Below are 16,404 nucleotides of genomic sequence, written 5' to 3' on the forward strand. Positions count from 1 at the left end.
CTGTGTGTGTGTGTGTGTGTGTGTGTGTGTGTGTGTGTGTTTAGGTGTGATATATGTAAATCTTATTATTTTTTGTTATGTGTATGTAAACCTTATATTTTTCAGTTACCTTACATAAGATGACACTTAACTTATTCTCTAAGCACTCATTTTTTTAAAAATATTTATTAGCCTTGTCATACGACCATTTTAATATTCTTATTTTGTCACAGTCAACTAAAATATCGATTCATTTTTTAGAGTCGATATTTAGATAAATCAAGCATTCACTATCAAACTACACAACAACAATAACAACCGGAAGTCTTTATCCCACTAAGTGAGATCGGCTACATGAATCTTTTCTCTCCATTGTGTCCTATTGAGTGTCATATTTTCATTTAATTATAATAGATTAAGATCATCTTTTGTACAATAAAACCAAATATTTTTAGGTCTGCCACTGCCTTTCTTAAGATAGGTTAAATAAAAAATATCTATTCCCCTAACCGGATCATCAAATGGTCGGCGTTTAATGTGATCAAACCATCTCAGATGACTCTATCTAATCATGTCTGTCACTGGAGCTACACTAACCCTTCAACAGATTGATTGGTTCGCATTTATCTCAAAGTGTCAAGCCACTCATCCATCTAAGCATTCTCATCTCAGCAATACTTAACTTTGTTTAATGCTTTCTTTTTTAAAGGCCAACATTTTGCGCCATAAAGCATTGCAGGGCTCACCGCCATCTTATAAAATTTTCCTTCAAGTCTAAGCGGTACTTTTCTATCACACAATAAGCGTGATGTATTCCTCTAATTCAACCAACCAACCTGAATTCAAACTACAATTTTATAAAATTTATTTTTAAACATCCATGCAATTCTCCCATCATACAAAACTCCCTATGCACATTTAAATTTTAACCATTAAGCCATAGCTTAAAAATTTATCTCCTTATTCGTATCCCCATTTTTTATATATAATAAATCCAAGTTACTTTAGCTTATTAAGCTTAAGATCACCTTATCTTTTAATAATATTGAATCATGATTGTTGATGTCATGCGAACAAAAAGTGTATATCAATCCTAAACAATTTTCATTTACTTTTTGAAGTATTTGAAAATTATTTTGGTTGCGAATAATAAGGTATCGAAATAAAACAATACAAAATTGTTAGGACACATGTAAAAATGGATATCATCAAGAATAGCCCATTAAGAAAATAGCTAAAATGCGAACATGTGAATGTAAGAGCCGAAAATTTCTCTTTAGCCTTGTTCCATCCATGCAAATCTTTTTTTCATTTTTCGCACGCCTTCCTAACTCGGACTTGCGATTTATTTCCTTTTTCTCTCGATGCACTAGTGTCGCTTTCCCAAAATTTGCTTGATCACACCGACTTTGTTCCCTATTAAAGTGGACTGAAGAATGGGAAGCTAGCACGCCTCATCTCACTCGCTCTCCCCCGCCCTCTTCTATAACCTCTGATCCCTTGCAGAGCTTCCCCCCTCTTCTCTCTCTCTCTGACCGCCCGAACCGAACCCTTGGGACATCGTCGCGCATGGAGCTTGCCGAGAAGGCAACGATGAGATCGTGGCACCCCTCCTCCTTCCGTGTGCACCTGCTTGAAACCATTGAGGAAGGTAACCCTCATCTATCTCCCCTTCTCTAAGGCTATCAAAAAAGCTTGTTGTTCACGAACAACTCGCATTCAGCTTAGTAAGTAGCTCGTGTTCCATTTGTTTGTTAAACAAACGAGCCAAAAATGAACAAGTTTTTCTAGCTCAATTTATAAATGAGTCGAACACGAATAACCCTTTGTTCGATTTTGTTCGGCTCGGCTCATTTTAGCTTGAAAAAAATAATTAATTTAAAAAAATAATTATAATATTTTTATATTAAAATTTTATTATATATTTAATGTAAAAATATATTAAATCACTTAAATTGAATTTCTTTATTCTAAAAAATTTGAAATTAATCTCAAACATTGGATCAAATCAACAATCCTAAATTTTATTCTTATTAATAAAAAGTAACTATATTTACTATAATACTAATGAGCCCTAAACTCGCGAGCCGTCTCTTTTCTTCTTTCGTGCTGTGGTACTCTGTGTTTCCTTTTCTTCCCTAGGGCTACGACCAAGAGATAAGATTATTTTATCACTCGATGAAGAGATGTTGTGAAGCCTGCAATCAAATTGAAAAGGCTCTTTGCAAATTGTTTCTTCTATTTTCTTTTCTTTATGGTGATTGTTTTGTGGATTCCGACCAAGGGTTCTTATTTTTTATTTTTTCCCCCCCCCCCCCCCCTTTCCTTTCATGATTTGGATCTATGTATCGCTGCGATATTTTTTTCGTTTTTCTTTTTGTTCTTGGATCTATTGCCATTATAATTTGTTACTTTTTTTTTATTTATCTAGATCCATTGCTAGTTTATTGAGTGTTGCTATTATCCTATTACATTTCTAGATCTTTCTGGTTTTTGTGGTCTTGTTGTGAATCGATTTTGGGATTATCACTATCTTTTGCAGATCTAGTTTTCTGCAACTTTATAATAGTTTGTCATTCTATTATAATTGAAGAGATTATTGGCTAACTTTTTAAAGACATGTTTGTTTCTCGGAAATCAAAGTGGTGAAATTTTTATGATTATTTACTCATAATATTTTATTCTTGCAAGCTATGCACGTACTATGTGGATCGATCTGCACATCACATGATCAGATTGAATGTTATTGTCATGCTTTTAAGAAACATTTGATATCATTTGTTTGTTTGAATTCAAGTGTTTAAGGTATCAGGAAATCATTTACCAATTTTTTTTCCGACACCTTCAGGAAGTAAACTTATCATGTAGCTACATCTCTGAATAGAAATTACATCTATGTTTTTCTTCTATATTTATGCAGACATTTTCCGCTGTAGTTGCTCATTTTTTCTCATAGAATTCTTCTTCTCAAATAGGGATGAAAATTGATAAATTAGGCTGCGATTTATCATGTTCAAACATGTTCATTTGTTATCTTATCGAGTTTAGGCTGAGTTTGAACATATTCTGAGTTTTAAAATCTAATTTATGTAATGAACTAATGAAAGATATTGGGATAAAGTAGTAATGATGAGTTGAGAAAATTCTATTGTTATCTTTTCTGAAATCCAATTTTCTTCAATCTGAATTCTGAAAGCATGTTTAGCTAGTTTTAACCGGTGGCTATTTTATTGGTTTATTAAAAGGAATTGAACGAGCAAGAAATAATTAACTTATATTCTTTGTTTAGTGTGTTGCAAGTTGTAATGTCAACATTGGATCATTCTAAAACCTCATCATCTCCTAATGAATTGTCATTTGAAGTTCAAAATATTAATGAAAATCAAATTCTTGACTTACAACCCACGCATGTAGTGATTGTTGAGAGTAGTGAGATTTGCAGTGTTGAAGTCCCCACAAATAAGAATAGTAGGAAGGGATATCCATAGTGTTGCAATATTTTGTGGAAAAAATTTTCACATCCAAAAGAGTTGCAACTCCTTTTTGTGCAGTGCACATATTGTGGTACGAAGTTTCAAAAATCCAAAAGTGGCACTACCTCATAAATCCTTGGGTATGTAAAGGAGTGCGAAAAAATTAAAGATAAGAACAAACTTGTTTTTTACTCATCAAAAAATGACAAAAAATGTTAAACTTATTGCCTTTAGATGCAGATTCAGATATTGATATTCTTATTTTTCATAATTAGAGAGATAATTGTTAAGATGATTATTGTGCATGAATATCCATTCATGATTTTTTAGCATATGTGGTTCATGTGTTGCTGAATAGTTTAAATCCAAATTAAGAGAGGGTGTCTAGAAACGTGATTAAAAATGATTGCATTAAGGTATATGATTTTGAGAATGAACTTATCTAAAAGATATACATAGGGTCCATTGACTTCTAATTGCTGGACATCAAACCAAACAATGGTTATATGTGCCTAACTATTCAATACATAGATGAATGTTGGAACTTGCAAAAGAAAATCATAATTTTTCTTGAGCTAGAACCACCTCATAGTGGTACATTCATTTGTCATGCTTTTTCTGCTTGCTTATTAGACTGAAATCTTCAAGATAAGGTATCTACTATCACCTTAGATAATGCTAGCAATAATGATTTTACAGCATATTCTCTTAAAGTCAATTTTCAATAAAGAAAGAAGTTGCATTTTCATGGGCTATGGGAACAAGTGCAAGAAGCTGTGACACGAGATTGAACTTCAGTACTACTTTTCATCCTCATACAGATGAACAGTCGGAGTGCACCATTCAAACCTTAAAAGATTTGTTGAGAGCTTGCATTTTGGATTTCAGAGGTAGCTGGGAGGACTATATTCCGTTGGTAGAGTTTCATAACAATAGCTTCAAGCCTAATATTAACATGGTGTCATACGAAATACTTCATGACAAAGTGTAGATCCCCCTTGTGTTGGTTCGGGGCCGGCGAGAGACGAATAATCGTCAAAAGAAATACGTAGACCTAAAGCGTAGGTAGATTGAATTCAAAGTCAGAGATCATATTCTTCCGAAAGCTTCACCTATGCGCGGAGTCATGCGATATACTGGAAAACTTTAGCCTCGTTTCATTGATCCATTCGAGATGATCGTGAAAGTCAATAAAGTTTCATAATGTTTGACTCTTCCTCCAATACTTGCAGGAGTACACAATATCTTTCATGTCACTCTACTTCAGCATTGTGCATATGACCCATATTATTTTATACGAGCATTTGGTAATTTGAGGAGACCTGAGTTATGGAGAAGCACCAGATCGTATCTTGAAACGTGAAGTTTAACAACTTCACCGCCGATCAATTCCTTTTGTCATAGTGCTTTGAAAGAATCCGTCAGAACGAGAAATAATTGGGAGATTGAAGAAGAGATTATCATGAAGTACCCACAACTATTCTAGAACTAAGGTAAGAATTTGGGGACCAAATTCCTTTATGAAGTGTAGTATGTAAAAACCGAAAATTTCTCTATACCTTCGCACGATTCTTCATGCCATTTCTCGCGATTTATTTCCTTTTTCTCTCGATGTGTTTATGTCGCCTTCCCAAATTTTGCTCGATCGCACCGACTTCGCTCCTTATAAAGCGAGGCTGAAGGATAGGGAACTACCACACCTCATCTCGTTCACTCTACCCCACCCCTTTTATAACCTTTGATCCCTGGTCGAACTTCCCCCTCTTATATATGTGAAAATAATTTGGCATGCTTATGTGTGATGATATGTAGGTTAGTAAAATTATTTTGGATTTTGGCTAGTCTGGTTGATGGACTCACAAACGACTACAGGAAATTGTCATGTTTCCTTGAGTTGGTATTGAGCTTCTAGGTTTCAGATTTCAGGATGTCTGTTAAAACCGACTATATAAATAACAATTGAAACTGAATAATAAAAAACTTGATGAAAAATTATGGTATATTTTCGTATGAAATGTATATTTGATGTTTACCCCTCTCTTGTAGTCTTACATAGTTACATATGCACACTGTGATTGTCCTTACTGCACATCTCATTCCCCTTGTTGTTTATGCATTAATAGATATATGTTATTTACTGAGTTTGTTGTCAAGCTCACTCATTGTCATTTTCGTATAATAGATTATATTCAGCCATCGGTAGGATTGTCTCCATCGGAGCAGGCTTTTCGGTTTTATTTTTTCTCGTCTTAGTGTTTTTTTCAATATTTTATTTGGCGATTGTATTTTTTTCTTTTTTGAGCCTGCGTAATTGTTTAATGTTATCATCTCTATTTTAATTCATATAGTTTTTTGTTTTCAATTCAGTTGTATCAGTGAATTTTTCAGTAATAATAAAATTTACATTCCTTTTTTATTTGCATGTAAGTCTTTTTTGAGAATCCAAAATAGATAGAATTTATTTCATCATATCCTACATTACCAGAGTGTACCGTTTTCCGGAGCCGGGGTGTGACAATGAAAGGTTAAGTAAAAAAATTAATAATGGCTCATGTTTTGGACACTGACATTGCCCAAAAACCGACATTAAAACAAAAGTCAAATTTTGCATCAATCACTAATGTAAGGTCCAATTGTCCTAATATTTAAACGGAAGGATTGTGTTGATGAGTTTCACGGTGCTAAACTATCAACTGTGCGTGCTTTATGGAAATAAAAAAGATGCAGGCATCAAAGGACTAATATATCAGTACGCTGGCTCACAATAAATTCTGTAAAAAGAACAAAAGAACTTAATGAATGATAAAAAATAAACTTTCAGCAAAGTGAATGAAGGGCTACCGTGTTATTGCCTCCTTACCACTCCATTGCGGATAAGATACTCTACAATATCAACGTGCCCATTTGCAGCAGCCATGTGAAGTGCTGCAGGAGAGGACAATAAAAAAAATGCATCATATTTTGTAAAGGCTTGCAGATGAAATATATTTTTCCAATACGAAAAAGTGCTATTCAGAATCAATCTCCATTGAAATAAACACGATGCCTATAAAATAAACAGGCCGATTTTCCGCCAAAAATTAAATGTCAATGCTCAAGGATCAAGAAATGAGCCTGTTAACAGAGTAAACAATAGAAGGAATACAATTTATTTATTTATTTAAATAATTGCAAAAAATTATCCTATTTATAGCTCCTACTGAGAATCAGCTAAAGAAGATTAATTTGAACGCTTATAGATGCTGGTTTGACCCTGTGAGAAACATGCTAAATAAGCTATTGTCTCGCATTGCCCATGATCAAATTATCATGCCCAAGTCAAAAGCTAAGTCAACCTGATAACTCGGTCATACTCAATTTTCACCGACACCTATCATGTCTTGTACGAGTCAAGATCAAGTTAATAGAAAATTATTCTTACCAAATTGTTACAAGCAATTTCTTATATTTCAATTAATTAAATATTCATTGATATCAACATAAATCAGGAAGTATGTATAAACAGGCCTCAAATAATATACAAAGCTCCTAAAAAATATTTTTAAAAAATATTATACAAACACCAAAAGTGTTATATAATCAACCAAAATTTTACATTAGAAAGCTATATATAATGTCACATCACCTGGCTAACGGTCTACCTACTCCTTACCCCTCTATAAAAATCAACAATATAGTATCTAGTAAGCTACACTCTCAGTGAAATAAATAATCCTAAAATAAGACCCAAATATATATAAAATAAACATGTATGCTGGTCAATGACTAATATGTCCAAGAGCAGCAATAATAAATGAGCATGTTTTAATACTTAAAAGTACAGAAAATAGAATTAAAAGCGGTATAAGATATAGTGGTTAAAAATAAGAAAATTGCTAATTGTAATTCTTTTATTCACTACCATGCAATATCAAATATGCATTTATTTTACTTTCATTTTCATTCTTATTCTCACTATCCTCACCTTAGAAAAGTTACACACACACACACACAGATATCATGATAATATTAATTGTTGTTTTTGTAATCTTTATTATTATGTTATTATGTGTTAAGTGTTGTGTTAAACTTGACGTAGCATGAGGATTGGACTCCTATCATCTTTTTGAAATATTAATTTATTTTTGTTATTCTGCTAGAATTACTATTGAAACTATAAATATACAACTAACATATACCTATAAGGGCATTACATTCTTTTTTCTAATAACAACTACAACAAAATTGATTATCCAAACAGATAGACTGGTATATAATCAGCAGCTTTCTAACAGTAACTTTCTCATGAAGCAACTTCATAACTGTTTCTTCAAAAGCAACAGATATCTAAAATACACCCTAAATATTTTTCCCTTTTATGGTGTTAACTCGCTTGATTTACATGAATTAACACAATGCTTTGAGCCATACATATGTAAATATGAAAGTCTTGGGGCCCCATCTGATTGAAACTAAACCAAATCAATCAAAAGAACCAACTGCAATGCATTCACATTTCTATTCCATAAAAGTCTGTGCACAATCAAAAGTTCCTAAATCCTGTTCAGAAAGCCATCACCTTCCAGCAGAAGTCAAAGAAACAGAAATTGAATTCCTTGAATAGTCTTCTACAGTACTGTACAAAGTAGAACTTGATGAGGATTCCCCTAAATTAGACAAAGTGGATACCTTAGTTATTTCAGTGCCAGTATTTGTGCTACTACGTTTGTCTGTGTTGGTGTTTGAGAGAGCTGAAGAGGTGCTAATCCAACCTCCAGTCCTTCCCCTTATTCCCGGCATGCCGGGGTTTGGCAGGTTGAACGAGTCGCTGGAGAGCATGAGATGAACGTTGTACATGTCCGGTCGATCGGATACGATGGCCTGGCAGCACAGGAGACCGATTTGGATGCATAGAAAAGCTTCGTCGGTGCTGTAGGAGGAGAGGTTGGAGTCCATGATGTCTAATACCTTCCCATCTTTGTGGAGGTTCCATGCCTGGGATGTTGGAATAGATTCCATTGGCTTCTTTACAATGTGTTTCATGCAGATAAAAAATGATGGATGCAGATTGGAACACTTGAGCATTTACATGCATACCAACCAATTTCTTTGTATTTACATATCTATCATTTAAACTCTACTTTAAACATTTATACCACCTTCATATCATGTCAAAATGTATATAAGAATATATAAGAATATGTATATATATAGATGCATGTATGTATGCATATATATGCGTGTCAATATGTGTGTGTGTGTCTGTTTGTATGTATGTATGTCTTTCTGTATGCATGTCTGTATGTTTGTTAAATGTGTGTATGTGTGAGATTCAATTTCCTCCCTTATCCTTTCCCTGTTTGTATGTCTGTCTGCCTGTATGCATGTTTGTATGTTTGTTAAATGTGTATATTTAAATGAAGTAATTGATTTTATTAATTATTTTTATAAGATTAAATATATTAATAGTTTACAAAATGTAAAATTGTATAAAAAAAAAAGTTTTGAGGACTTTCGAGAAATGCAAAAAATGAGATATATTTTTAGGAAAAATTTTAGGTTCCCTTTTTTATCAAAATTGGGATATTGTGTGCTCACATTTTCAAACGAGATTTATTATCTCTAAACTCATCCAAAGCCAGAACAGTGTATTACACGAACGAGAATCTGTAATCTAGATAGCTGATTCCTAGCACGAAGGTTCTGATTGCAAATGAGCATCTTTAAATTATCCCAGTTTCATATGAAGCTAAAAGCCAACAGAGCTGCATTGCAGTAAGCGTGTTCTCTAGTATTATAAAAGCAAAAAAATACTTATTAATTTTTTTCGGGATGGATTCAAATCTTAGACCTCACTTTTAGAGATAAAAAACAACACTACTCAACTAAATCATCGATGGTTAAAGCAGTTTAAATTCACAGAACAAATAGAATGGGAATGCTTATATATACATTCAAGGGAAATTGATTCTCAGCTTTGAACTTTCTAGTGAAAAATAAGCACCAGTGCTATCGTAAGTTCACAGCTGGGAAGTTTCCGGTGTGTAAATTCACAGAACAAATAGAATGGGAATGCTTATATATACATTCAAGGGAAATTGATTCTCAGCTTTGAACTTTCTAGTGAAAAATGAGCACCAGTACAATTCTTTTAGGACACTCAGTGCTCATGTTTTTTGTCATTTACACAAACACAAAATCTAATATTACGGTATATTTACATGGATGAAAGAGTGAGAGAAGCCAACCTTGATTAAAGAATCCATGCTTCAGATTTAGTCTATTAAAAAATTTACAGCTTTAATCATGGTTCGTGTTATTATTTATATTAATATTCTAAAGAGAGAAATTTTGAAACCTGAAAAAATGCTTATCGAGATTATGTTTCTCTAAATTAAAAAAAACTATTATCACGGCCCATGGCACTTGCATTTATTTAATATTGCTACTCTGAATTGAGATGTTTTGAAATCTCAATGTGTGCTTCTTATACATATAATGTTTCTCCTACAATCAAAAGTATTATCATAGTATAATTTCCTCCCATTAGCTCAAATAACAATTTAGATGTTTTGAAATCTCAATGTGTGCTTCTTATACAGATAATGTTTCTCCTATAATCAAAAGTATTATCATTGTATAATTTCCTCCCATCAGCTCAAATGACAATTGCAGACTCCCCTCATAAGACTAAAACCACAGTATGGCCATGGCCATATAATTATATTGACTGGCATAACTTAAACTTTATGTTATAAAATATATGCTAGAGGTTTGAGCAATCATACTTCACAAGCACTTCTTTTAGCTTAGTTCATTGGTTTATTCAAATGTTGTTGTTCTAAATGGAAACTATCATACATTCCAATGTGCGCTATGACACAAACTTCATTCTTCCTGTAATAACAATGACTTTCGCTGTTCTTTTTATTTTAAAAGCCTAACTTGTAATCAATTATGCATGCCATCCAAATAAGAATGTGTGCTGAAAAAATGGAATTGCATTATCTGGCATAAGTTAGTTTAAAATTACAGGCGTTATCTAAGCCCGTTGTTTTATTCAAATATATTATTATACAAGATATGGAATATCCCAATGTTTTCAGATGCAGATTTCCAGCTTCCTATATACAGAACTTGTTACCAGACTCTTATAATTCTAAAAACTATGATGTTATAAACTAATTTCACAAAGTATGTCAAAAAAATTATGTCAACAAGTTTAAGATTTCACAAAGCATGAACCAAGATCACAAGACAGTTGTCTAATAAACTTCTGTCAAATATTAGATGCAAAAAGGCCACAATATAGTAACTAAAGCCAACAGCTATCTAGATATAAGAGAAATCCTAATAGCAAAACGTTAAGGCTTTTGTTTGGATGCCAAAATTGAGTGAAAAGAACGCAAGAGAAGTTGAAAATCTTAACATTCCATGGCTTTCCCTTCATCCTAAAAAGCCAAAATGAATTGGTGAACCTGCAAGGAATCAAGGATTTCAGAAAATGACCTGTTCGCCCCTGAGAGTCTTGAGCATTGAGAGAAACGCCCAGTGAATATAAGCTTATGACATCATCAAGGTCATCATACCTAGCAGCCTGTCATAGGAATAATCAGAAAATGATATGGCAAATTAGGAAAACTATAGACAAGTCTAGAAGTAACAACTATGGAGTATGGAACTATACTAGCAATGGTAACAAAAGACTTGAGCATATAAAGCTGCCTGCATGCATTATCCAAGCAGGATGCATTGTGCATGGTCATCTGTTAATTAATTTTTTTAAATTATGAAAAACATACATTAAAAATTCTAAAAAGTAAAAGAAAATGCATAAAAGGAAAAATAGATTCTATTATGATACTAATACTAACCAGTAAACCAAAAATTAGACAGAAAACTAATACGGTAAGATCTCGTATCGCTAAACAGGAATGAATGGGAAAGAAATATTAATAAAACACATCCCATATTTGGAATATAGTTAAAGATAGTGAAGATAATAGGATGATGTGATAAAAAATCTAAAGATCTAACACTTCAGATTCAACAAATCAAAGCCAAAGTTCACCCAACAAAATCCAACCATCCAAGTAACATCTATAGTTCATTTCATACTTTCCATTAGAATGCAGATTTGCATCAAAGCAGTGATTTCTATCATACTACATGTTGCATGCCAGTGATCACTATTTTACCATTCCTGACTACTATCAAGAGGAAAGTGGTTATTAGAGGGAACTTCAGTATGTATGTTATAGTTGGAGATAAAGTGGCAACACATAACGGATATAGAATGGGGAGAAGAATGCTAAAGCAACAGGAAAACAACCCACATGCAATACATAAGATAATGAAAATTTCATAAAGGGAAATACATTTCAAATTTATTCAATATTGAATAGAATTAATCAGAAGTGCAAATATTATAAAGATTAAAACCTCCATTGAGTTGAGTTTGAGCGAATTTAGACTCAAAATTTAAAATTGATTCATGTTCTATTTGGAATCTAGTTAAGTCAACTCAAAATTAAATTTTAACATTTAGGAATCAAAATATGAAAAAATAATAATATGGCATCTCTGATTTCAAGTGCCTTTCTTAAACTCTAAATTGAATTTAATTTAAAATATCTTATAGTTGAATCTTGATTTATCTGTTCGTAAATTACACCAAAGCCTTGGCACAAAGAAAATGCGAGGAGAGCAAAGAAGCGAATAAAGGAAGAGTAGAAGGAAAATCTACTGTAGAGAGCAATAGAACAAAACTATTTTGGGCTGGACTCCGTAGCCATAATTGTGTGGATTCTGGCAACGCTATTTCTCTATCACCCCTATTTATAATGATAAAAATTTAATAAACGACTAAATAGTAACAAAAATTAACTAATAAGCATTTATTCAAAACATTTAGAAAACGACATTGTCACTACTTTAACCGGCAACAAAAATGCCAATGCGGCATGGTAGGAAATAATTTTGAGGAAGTTTTTCTCAGTGAAGTTTTTTTTTTTTTTTTGAGAAATAAATTTGGTAAAAAAGGAATATTTACATATTCTATTCAAAATTGCAAAAATTGATTATCTAAAAATTTTCATTCAAAGATAATTTTAATAAGGGCCATTTACATGCATACCACCCAATCCTTATACATTTCCATATCTAACACCTAAACTTTGCATTTAATATTTATACCACCCAAGGTTTCATATCACATCCAAAATACCATCATTTTAACTTTTAAAAAGTGAACCGCACATTTCCATGCATAACTAAGGTGGCATATATGTAAAAATTTTAAGTTTAGGTGTTAGATTTGTAAATACATAAGAATTAAGTAGCGCATATGTAAATCTTCCTTTTTAATAAACATATATCATTTAAGATTTTAAAATAATTGACATTTTACAAGTAAATTAAGTAACTTATAAGAAGAATTTACCATTCAAGTTAAATTTATTATATTAGTTTATTTGATAATTTTTTAAATCAAATTAAAATTTTTATTAATGTAATACAAGGTTTAAATTGTTGAAGTTTTTAAAAATAATCCCCACATATAAGAGAAATAATAAAACACAAAAACTATCTATAATAAAACAAAAATCTAATACCATATCAAATGACAAATAAAAGGAAATATAAAAAAAAATACATCAAACATCTATCATACAGTATACATGTATATCCAACTAACATCTATGGCATCGTCTGCGCGGTGTAATTCCACTACCCAGGGTACAGTAAAATAGAGCATGTCGTGGTCAATCCCATAAACAACAGTTCTGCTGCTCTAAATTATCATGCACATCATTTTCTTCCATTGTCATGTAATATTCAAAAGGATATGATATGAACTGTTGCTCCTGTGGTACTGGAGCCTCAATGGGCATCCAAAAATATTATCAGTGAGAACGTGGTGTGACAATAGCTACCCAGAAATGTCTCTCATGGTGTGAGGTGGCAGAACCGGTACCTAGCGTCACCCAAGATGGTCCTAGACCAAAGAATGCTAAAGGTGTAAATTGTAACTGTCCAAGGATGCCCTCTTAATGCCCTCCTCATTGCAATCATGTCTAATAAGTCACCGAGGGATAACCAGTGTGCATGGATACTCGATGAATGTGGATGGCATGGGATCCACATGAGTTCACAATGGAGCACTTGCATCAAAAGTTGTAGTGTTATCTCCAGGAGGTGCATCAAAGAAGTAAACCAAACAAGGCATGCGGCTATACTGATATGTAGTATAAGTGATTTGATATTTCCTATATTTTATGTGTTATTTGTGTCATTTTTATGCTTTTTTTAGAGTGGGTTTTCTTGTTTATGCAGTATACAGTTTGAAAGACGGCAAAGGGGAGCAATAAAGACCAAATTCATGCTAAGTACCAAAACAATGCCTAGACGCTTATGCATGACGCCTAGGCGCCTAAACCATCTCCGCATTTCTCCAATGCACAGAGAACATGGAAAATAGACGCCCCAGTTCAAGAGCTTAAGAGTTGCCCCATGTTTTCATTCAACCGGGATAATAGAGTAGCTGCCAAGGCAGCACTTGCCCTAAGGCCTTGGCGCACGAACCCTTATATCCAATGGGCACATGAAGAACAAAGGAAGTGGAAAGTAAGCACCCATCCTTGGCGTCTTAACCAGAAAACCTAACACTCAACTTGGCATCTAGGTGCCTAAAGAGCTACGGGATCCCAGGCCGAGAGGCTGGAAATCAAGCGCCCCGAGCCACATGAAGAACAGAGGAAGTGGAAAGTAAGCACCCATCCTTGGCGTCTTAACCAGAAAACCTAACACTCAACTTGGCATCTAGGTGCCTGAAGAGCTATGGGATCCCAGGCCGAGAGCCAGGAAATCAAGCGCCCCGAGTTGGCGCCTAGGTGCCAAACACCAACTTTGGGCAGTTGTGACAATTTGGAGGTCTATGTAGCGATATGAAGGCTTTAATAGAAGGGATTTTGAAGGATGTGGGGAGTGCTTCATTTAGTCGATACTCAATTGTTGTAGGGGAGTGAGGATATTTAGGAGAGTGTGTTAGAGTGATTTTAAAGTATTTAATGAGTGTTTTTCTGTATTGTGAGAATGTATGAGAGAAAATTCAAGTGGAAATCATTGTATCAGAGAGAATTTTAATGGAGCAAGCCGATATATCTTTCGTGTTAGATTGTTCTTGTTGTAAATTTACTTTTCTATTTTGGTTTTCAATGAAGTTTGCCCAAAGTTCTCAAAGCATACTTAGGATAAATTCTTTATGCTTCTTTGATTTGAATGTATGATGAATCGAATTATTCCATGAGATTTATGTAATATTTTTTGAGATATAATTGCTAATTGACGTGTTATTTTTTTTTAACTTCCTTCACTTTCAATTTGGTCAATTGAAATATTAAAACTCTTAGTGATCTAGGACTACTACCTTAAACTAGAAGAATGAGTACAATAATACTCACTAACCTAGTACAATAAGAATATTGCCAGTAAGAGATTGCAACCTCACAGGGGACTAAAGAATTCCTGAAAATCTTTACATGACTGTAATAAGGGTTTCCAGCACTTCTTAATATCTAGGAATAGATTAAGGAGTATTTGTCCATGATTGTCAACGTTAGAATGAAAATTCATTGGAAGAATATCAATGATTCACACAATTCAAGTCAAAAGAGCATGATTCTTACTATTAAAAACACAACCTTGTAGATTAAGGATTTTGCAAAGCTTAGGATTTTAAAAATCATTAAAAATTTTACAAGCTTTCAACCTTTCAAACTAAGCTAAGATTAGTAACTATAAATTTTACCTTCTTAAAAAAATTAAATCGTTCTCTATGGGGTCGATAAAGGACTCTTAAATTTGTATACCAATTGATCGACACGTATATTTACGTGGTTAACGCGTACTTCATAATATCGCAGATCATATATAACTCTTCAAGTTTATCGATTATTATATGTCTCAAACGAATATATTTGCTACCAACAATTGCTCAGAACAACTCCTTTTTCTCCATGATAAACTCAGTGTAAAATTTGATTGGGTGTAAATTATTAAGAAAATCATAGGTTAGTAGTACAAATTGAGCATAAAAATTTTTAAGACATATTATGACTCGTTCGACAGGAGAGCAAAAGTAATATGTGCCTAGAGCCTCCACGGAGACTCGAAGCAAATACAAGGTAGCCCATGACTAAAACAATCACATTTATCATCTAATTGCTCTCTCGATCAACACCAGTATCATTCTAAGCAATAATACATGCCTCTTTGTCGTCCCAAAATTAAATGTAGGTCAAATCTTTGTTATCCTCCTCAATCAACCCCACCATTTCACTAGCCACTGGCTGCTAAAAACCTTCATCTATCAATTTCATATCAGCTCTAGAGACCCCCATCCAAACTATCGTGATATATGCTCATGTAAGCGTCACTCCACATGGCATAACATGAGTGGCACGTGGTCCCTCAAACAGCAGCTCCTATTGCAAATAAGTTTGCACCGCATAGCCACACCTGATGATTAGAGGGCCACCAAATAACCTATACAACAACAACAACAAAAACAAAGCCTCTGCCTTTCTTAACACAAGTAGAATCTAAAATATCTACTCTCCTAATTGGATCACTAGATGGTCGACGTCATATGTGATAAAATCATCTAAGATGACTTTCTCTAGTTTTGTCCATCACAGGAGCTACACGAACCCTATCACGGATATATTCATAAGCAATTTTGTCTCTGAGTATAAAGTCACTCATCCACCTAATTCTCATTTCGGCAACACTTAACTTATTATTATGCTTCTCTTTTAAAGGCCAACATTCAGCGCCATAGAGCAATGCAAATCTCACCACCATCTTGTAAAATTTTCCTTTCAGTCTTAGCGGTACTTTTCTATCACACAAAAGGCCCGAAGCATTCCTCCACTTCAACCAACCAACTTGAATTCTACTATTAACATCCCCA

General features: G+C 33.5%; 2 protein-coding genes across 2 annotated transcripts in view; both read right to left on the reverse strand.

Moving 5' to 3' along the window:
- The window catches only part of LOC110034159 (ankyrin repeat-containing protein P16F5.05c), a 37,771-nt gene that overhangs the window by 9,892 nt on the left and 11,475 nt on the right, over positions 1-16,404 (reverse strand). Inside the window, exons 2-3 of the mRNA XM_020738445.1 lie at positions 10,941-11,028; positions 6,313-6,377 (exon numbers count right to left, since the gene is read on the reverse strand). Of these exons, the coding sequence (XP_020594104.1) occupies positions 6,313-6,377; positions 10,941-11,028 (153 nt within the window). The remainder of the gene's footprint in view (positions 1-6,312; positions 6,378-10,940; positions 11,029-16,404) is intronic.
- LOC110034157 (cysteine-rich receptor-like protein kinase 26) lies at positions 7,793-8,499 on the reverse strand. The gene has a single exon (XM_020738444.1). It carries the CDS (start codon positions 8,472-8,474, stop codon positions 8,007-8,009), a length of 468 nt encoding a protein of 155 aa, XP_020594103.1. The 5' UTR covers positions 8,475-8,499; the 3' UTR covers positions 7,793-8,006.

The sequence above is a fragment of the Phalaenopsis equestris genome, unplaced genomic scaffold (genome assembly GCF_001263595.1).
Source record: "Phalaenopsis equestris unplaced genomic scaffold, ASM126359v1 Scaffold001364, whole genome shotgun sequence".
Lineage (NCBI taxonomy): Eukaryota > Viridiplantae > Streptophyta > Magnoliopsida > Asparagales > Orchidaceae > Phalaenopsis > Phalaenopsis equestris.